Source organism: Thunnus thynnus, chromosome 8 (genome assembly GCF_963924715.1).
Source record: "Thunnus thynnus chromosome 8, fThuThy2.1, whole genome shotgun sequence".
Classification (NCBI taxonomy): Eukaryota; Metazoa; Chordata; class Actinopteri; order Scombriformes; family Scombridae; genus Thunnus; species Thunnus thynnus.
In genome coordinates, this window is record NC_089524.1 from 183085 (window position 1) to 190584 (window position 7500).

Sequence of the window (7500 nt, forward strand, 5' to 3'; positions counted from 1 at the left end):
TCCTTCCTCCTCCTCTTCTTCCTCTCTGCTGTCTGCAGGCTGTTCTGGAAGTGGCGTGTTACGGTCCAACGGGTCGCTCTGGAGCGCCGGAAATGTTCCCTAAAGGCTCTTTGAAGGTTATAAAAAAACTTCAGGTAACCTTTGGGGAACATTTCTTATGTTCCAGGTTTCACAAAAATAACACAGAACCTCTAGAAGATGTTCCCTGAAGGTTCTCTGAAGTTATTTTTGTGTAACCTTCAGAGAACCTTTACGGAGCGTTTAAGCAAGCGCACCTGCAGAGCAGCCGCCCCACACTCACCTGATATAACAGCTCCTCCACCTCCATCATCTCACACTGATTCACTCTGAAAGAGTGACGACCAATGAGGAAACTCCAACATGACCAGCCGACTGATGCTGTGACTTCATCACCTGCTCTCGGACCGCCGGCGTTATCAGACCTGATATTCAGTGACTCGAGATTAAAATAATAAAGATTAAAATACACAGTCAGGGTCTGATCAGATCAATAAAACAGCAAATCAGCTGAGTGTGTGTGAAGGCTGGGAACTGAGCATCACACACACACACACACACACACACACACACACACACACTGTCAGCTCTCTGATTGGATCACGCCCCTTCTCTCCTCTGGGACCTGTTGCTGTTATTGTGTCGTCTCTCTGGGGACCGTCTGATTGGCTGAGATGATTATCAGGCGTCAGCTTCACGCCCACTCATCATTGGCTTGTTACAGTGACAGCCCCCCCCCCCCCTCCCCCTCCCCCCCCCAGCATTCATGTGTGGTATCAGTGATCCTGACAGACGCTACTGTGGGAAAACTCCCCGCTCACACTCTCAGGACGAGGAATCATTATCAGGACTCATTATTCACTTAAAAGTTATTTTTATTTTTATTTTGCTTTCTCAAAGAGAGACACACAAGACTATATGTGTATAAAAATGTCCAATGTCAGTGATAATTAAAGTTATTTATTAGGAAAGTTTAACTCTGCTTTCCTGAAAAAAGGAGCCCAAACAGATACAGAAATGTTCCTTTTTACAGGTTTATATCTGAATGTTTTCACTCTCTGAACTCAACTGTTTGATGTCTGAAAGCAAAAAAAGGAGCAGCTGAACTTTCAAATGTTAAATATAATCTGAAAGTTATAACTGAGCTCTGTGCTGATCAGAGAAACATATTAACATCAGAAGCATCTCTGTATTAACTGTTGAAGCTAATAAATGCTCCTCCTTTAAATCATCAATAATCAATCATTCTGTGTTTTACATATCAGCTAAAGGACGAGTTCACAATGATTCAAGTGTCTTCAAACAACAGTCAGATGCTCATATGAACAGTGAAAGAAGCTTTCAGCTCCTGGCTGTTGAAAACCTGCTTTTATAAATAGAAACATTATTTCTTCCTTTAAAACTTGAATGATTTCTGCGTCTGTTCATACAGCAGACTGGTGATGTGTTCTGCAGTTTAATACTTTACTCGTAATAAAAACTTTTTGTTCTTCAGATTCGGTTTCTGTTTCCCAGTAAATAACTGGTTTCCTCGTAAATCCCTGTAACCACCATATCATTACTTTTGTTTCACAACACAGAGCCTGAAGGGAGCGTTTGCATTCTACATGTGTTAGTCATCACCGGTGAAGTCTGGACGTGTCTAAAGTCTGCAGCGAACTTTGCTTCACGTTTATAATCCCTGGCAGGTAATAATAGTCTGTCAGATGAGACTTTAACGAAGAGCAGAGAAGTAAAGACGATAAACAGACGAGACGTGAAGTCGCTGACGGGAAGAAGAATCTGATATGGATCATAGAGGGAGACGTCGATGTGAGTAGAACTCTATCATCTATCATCCTTTTTTATTACAACACAGAGTCATTGAATGAATTATTATATATTTAATGACAGATTCTGTGTTTGTCCTGAACAGTCAGATATCAGCCAGTAGGCAGGAGAGGAAACCGTGGATCCGTCATCCAGCCGCTGAGACTGAAACCCTGCAGGCAGAGAAGAGGTAAAAACAGGAGATATGAGGAGAGCCGAGTGTTCCCACCTCCACAAACAGAAAAACATCCATTTACATCATACACACTTACAGGAGTGTAACGGGTATAGGATGGACCCAATAGCAGCACAAACGACACTGGTATAAACTTTGCAGTCTTTATTTCACACGATGTCAAGGCAATATTAGCACGGTCGGAGAAACAGTTCTGATGAGTATGACTCCACCGGATCTTCCACTCCCACAGCAGACAAAGACCAGGGAACAGGCAGGCAGAACTCAGAGTCAGGGACAAAAGGCTGGTGGGTTTACCGGGGCAGAGACGAGGAGCGATGGTTGAAGACAAGCTGATCAGAAACCAGGAAGTCAGTCCGGTGAAGAACGCAAGACGACTTAGCATAGTAGCGTAGACAATCTGACAAGGAGGGAGTGGGCCGAGGCAGCTTATATACTGGCTTGATTGCAGATGATGAGCAGGTGGGAGCGCCAGGTGAAGGTGGTTGAACTAATGAGGGGTGTGGCAGAGCAGAGAGTGAGACTGAATGATTGGATAATTCCCACAGCAACAGGTGAGGGGGAGAGCAGACTCTGACACAGGAGAACAGGTTACATGAGCCACTTTTTACATCTGATGATTTTACTGCAAAATAAAAGTGTATTTGTTTCAAATAATAGTTACTATGGAGACCTCAGGTTGTTGTGTTCCCATGGAAACAAGTTATCTGATTATTATGGTTTTAGAACCATGTTAGTTAGTTAGTTAGTTTGCTCCTGTTGATAAAATCACCAAGTGGACGTGGTTCTGCTGCACCACAACACCACACAGACGGGCGAAGTCAGGAAAACACCGAACTATCTGCACCGCCTGCGCTGGTCGTTTCACTGTCACGAATAATAGGGCCCAGTGTTGTATTTGGTGGTTAAATTATTTAAACTCATCTGAAGCTGCAACCATCAGAGGCTACTCTGTGCTCTGATTAGGATTGGATTTAAAGGTCCAACGTTTTAGAGTTGACATTATCACTGTGACCGTAATACCTGGTTTAAACGTTACCGCTTTATTACCACAATACCAGAAAGCAGGGGAACAAAAAGTCTCATTGTCTCCCCTGTTCCGGCGCCAGTGTGTTGAGTACTGGGCAAGTTCGACTTGGGAATACAAACCTCTGAGGACTGATCTGTTTGTTTTAATACATTTATATTGATGTATATCTGTACATATAGAGCCCCAGAGACAGCGCTGCTGTTCTGTCCAGAAAGAACATGAAGCTTCACTTTACATTCAGACAAACTAATGTGGCGGCTACAATTAATCTGTGACTCCAACATTTATCTTCCAAGAGGATTATATCGTATATCAAAATGCTACGGAGACATTAGAACCAGCGACGAATCACCAAAGAGCTGCATAGATCAGTTCATCGGATCATTTTCTCCCCGGGATGGCGAGCAGGACTCGGGCTGCTATCATGCAGCCAGCGGCTCTTCACATCTCCGAGAACGTCGTAACAGATTTACAAACTGGTGTTATTTGGATGAACTGACCACATATTTGGAATCTACATGGTTACTTTCTCGCCTGAAAAAATATTTAATCTTAATAAAGTGAGATATTAACAGACAATGTCTACCATGACACCTCGCTCTGGGATATCCATTCTGCGTCGCATCGCAAGGCACACTGGGTAATGTAGGCCCAGCAAGGGCCCGCCTCCCTACGCCAAAACGCTGACAGAAAGTTGAAACTGAAAACCGGTGACACTGAAAAAATGCTGATAGCGTAAAAAAAAAAAAACTGTCACTGAAGAAAGACAGACATGAAGAAAAAATCTTACTGTTGACATTGAAAAACACATCATCATGCAAAAAATATCAAAATAAAATAAGATAATAAGATTGAAAGATTGTAATTTTTTTAAATGCCTGTGTTTTATTTTTCAGTGGGACTTGTTTCAATGTCAATACATGTTTCTTTTTTCAGTGCAGATTTGATTTCAATGCCAAATTTTATTTTTGATGCCAAAATGTAAATGTCACTGTTCTGGCCCCGTAGAAAAAGTGCAATTTAGCGTTTCCCTAAAATACTGAAGTGCAGAATTGGTCCTACAGGGTGCACTGTATGGGAGAAAAACATTGCGAATTGGGAGCCCAGTGAATGTATCAGGTGCCCTGAGTCCGCCACTGCTTAAAACACACAAATAAACACATTTAAAACACAACAAATGATCAAGAATATGTTGTGGCAGAAAGAGGTGGACAACAGAGGAATCAGATGGTCAAGACACAGGTGTCAGATGGGGAATCTCTTTTATTTCACAACGGCTCACCAACAACATAGACAGAGAAAATTCCAACATTACAGAACGTCACACCTTTTTATACTGAAAGCAGGCTGTGTATGTGTTCGTGTTTGCCAGACTCTTTGGCACCCTCAAAGGCAATAATATCACAGCAACCCAAGTAAACCCAGATAGCAATATTGATGGCATTTGGGCGGTCTGCTCCCATTTGCCAGATCCAGGCAACAAGTAAACCACAGCATTACTGCATGTCAACCAAAAACAAACCAAGTAAACAATATCTGGCCCAAATCTGGACCACAGTTCATTTTTATTCTGGCCCTGATCGGGCCCACATTCCATATACTCGTTTGGCCCAAATACTGCATGAAATGATGGCACTCGGGCGTTCCGCTCCTGTTTGCCAGATCCGGGCAACATGAAAGCCATAGCGGTACCGCATGTCAACCAAGAACGAACCAAACAAACAAGAAGTGGCCCACATCCTGCATGCACTCCTGTTTGCCAGCAACAGGCCTAGCAACATTGTTTTCGCGGTCACCAGTCAACATGGTTTGCTTATTCCAGGACCTGGATAAAGCATTTGTGTGTCACTGGAAAGACAGCTGCCTTCAGCTTAAGGCACCCCAACAAGGTGCTATCAGTTAATCAGTTCTATTGGGTACATGTGGGGTTCAACCCTAATTGCACCAAACAAGGCAGTGGAAACCAGTTGTTAGACTAGAGGTGGGGACTGTGGCTGGACTGTTACGACAATGATCCCTGGACTAACATAGAACAGTAAATTCCATGTTTATAAGAGGAGGAGACCAGGGCAAACTTTGCTGTAGAAAAATAATCTACTGGGAGCATTTCCAGAGAATCTTACCTTCCCAGTTGTAAACATTATCGGTGTGTATGCACCTACACTGAGCTTCACCTCTAAAGTTTTATGATTAATTAAGAACCACAGTAAATCATATCATATCACATCCAGATTAGCCAGTTCTGAGTTTGCCATATCTTTGCCAGAACTGGCCCAGATATGTTTAAGATAAACGGGCCACATTTGCTGCATCATATGCGGGCCACCTCAGGCTCACATTCAGATAAATCAGTACCAATTGTGCCACATCTTTACCTAAAGAGGCCCAATACTGTTCAACTATATTTGGGCCATATTAGGCTCACACTATGACAGCCAGTGCTGACTGTGCCATACAATTGCCAAAAGTGGGCCAAATCTGTTCTATAGTATTTAGGCCATATTTGCCATATCATATGTCGGCCACTTTAGGTTCACATTACGTCAAGCCAGTGCTTACTGTGCTGTATCTTTGTCAGAACTGGCCTCGGTATGTTTTAAGATAACCAGGCCACATTTGCTGCACCATATATGGGTCATTGTCGACTGTGCCAGATCTTTGCCAAAGGTGGCCCACATTTGTTTTGGGATATTTGGGCCATATTTGTTATTTTACACGTAGGCCACTTCTGTATGCTATCTGGGAAGGTGTCAACCAAAACATGCAAAGTGAAATAAAAACGCAGCATACAGATAAAAACATGCAAAAGGCTTTTTCTGACCTTGCCACACATGCATTAGTAGTTATACCAATTTATGTTTAAATCATTTTAAATAACAGAATATATCCTGAAATTTAAATCTGTTTCCTTTCACAGATGGAAACCTGGAAATACCAATTAAAAATCACTGGATGAAGATGATTGTATCAAATCTGCAGCCTTTGGAAATCACAGAAAATGCTAATTTTCTTGAGTTTGTAAAAGTGCTAAACCCTACTCTTCAAATTCCCACAAGATCCACGATGTGCCTCCAGCTTCACAATCTCTTCAACAAAGAGAAGAATGAGCTGCGAGGCACCTTGGATTCTGCTGAAGATATTGTGCTGACATGTGAGTTGTGGTCTTCAAGAGCTGAAGACTCCTATCTGACGGTAGGAGGCCATTTTGTGGACAGGCTTGGGAATCTAAAGTCCTACATGCTCAACACTGCCAACCTGTTCAGAGACGAATCTGCAACCAACATTCAGAATCAGCTCTCGGCTGTCATGGAGGATTGGGGCATCAAAGAGAAGGTCCATAGTGTTGTCAGAGCTGGAATGCCACAGCTGGAGAAGGTCAAAACAAAATGGAGACACATGCCTTGTTTTGCTTCCACCTTAAATGGGGTATGTCAGGATCTGCTGAGCGACAACAAGCTGGTGAATGTTCTCAGGAAGTGTCAGAACATCGTCTGGTTCTTTAAGTGCGATACTGAAGCTGAGAGGAAGCTCCGAGAGACTCAACGTGGGCTGCGTATGAAGCAGGATGAGCTGATCATGTACTCCGGAGACCGATGGCCGGCTCTGCTGCCCATGCTTCAATCACTGATTCAGCAGTACAGCGCCATGCTGCCGGTGTTGGACGAGAGAGGCAAGACAGAATTCATTCTGAATGGAAATGATAAAAAGAAAATGAAAAACATCATCTTGGCTCTGCAACCTCTGAGGGAAGTCATGTCCATGATGAAAGGAGAAGGTTTCGAGTCTGTTTCCGTCATTCTGCCGCTGCTGAGGAGACTCATGGAAAAACTGGAAGAAGAAGAACAGAGAAAGAATGATGTTGCCCAGATGTTGCTGTTGAAATGTAGAGAAAAATTTGGTGATGTCAATAGACACAAACTGGCTCCCATCACATTCCTCGATCCAAGATTCAAAGACCAGCTGGGAGACCAAAACACAAAACAAGCGATGGAGAAAATAATGGAAGAGCTCAGTGCAGACATGGCCTCGTCTGCTGCTCTTAAAGTCAGAAAGGAGCTGCACCGATACAGAGCCTACAAACCCAATGCAGAGTCATCCAACCCTCTGGCCTGGTGGAGGTTCACCGGAAACACACAGTTCAGGGAATTGAGCAAACTTGCCCTGAAGAAACTCGGGGCTGTGTCCACCGCTGTTCCCTTAGAAAGAGCCTTCTCAGGTGCAGGTGATCACTTCTGTAAACTCAGGAGCTGCATCGAGCCAGAAAACCTCAACATGATCCTGTTCCTGCACAGCAACAAGTCTGCAGTGTCTTAGATAAATTACCCCCTCCAGGATTTCACAGAGCTTCTTTGTGATTGTTTTTGCCAAAAATGTTTGATTTTGCAGCAGCTTTTCTCAAAAATTGCGATACAGTTTTTGATGTTTTATGTGCTCTTATTGCAGTAAA

At 43.2% G+C, this 7500-nt stretch overlaps 1 protein-coding gene and 1 long non-coding RNA gene across 2 annotated transcripts in view; one reads left to right on the forward strand and one right to left on the reverse strand.

Annotated features, from left to right (window-relative positions):
• The first annotated feature begins 1424 nt into the window (after positions 1 to 1424).
• The window catches only part of LOC137187217 (E3 SUMO-protein ligase ZBED1-like), a 6714-nt gene continuing 638 nt past the window's right edge, over positions 1425 to 7500 (forward strand). The window contains exons 1-3 of the mRNA XM_067595967.1: positions 1425 to 1830; positions 1934 to 2017; positions 5971 to 7500. The exon at positions 5971 to 7500 is cut by the window's right edge and continues 638 nt beyond it. Coding sequence (XP_067452068.1) covers positions 1806 to 1830; positions 1934 to 2017; positions 5971 to 7367 — 1506 coding nt within the window. The 5' untranslated portion in view covers positions 1425 to 1805 and the 3' untranslated portion in view covers positions 7368 to 7500. The remainder of the gene's footprint in view (positions 1831 to 1933; positions 2018 to 5970) is intronic.
• LOC137187219 (uncharacterized) lies at positions 1887 to 2296 on the reverse strand. The gene is made up of 2 exons (XR_010929157.1): positions 2100 to 2296; positions 1887 to 2000 (listed from the first exon to the last, which is right to left on the reverse strand). It is a non-coding gene; the product is annotated as an uncharacterized lncRNA (long non-coding RNA).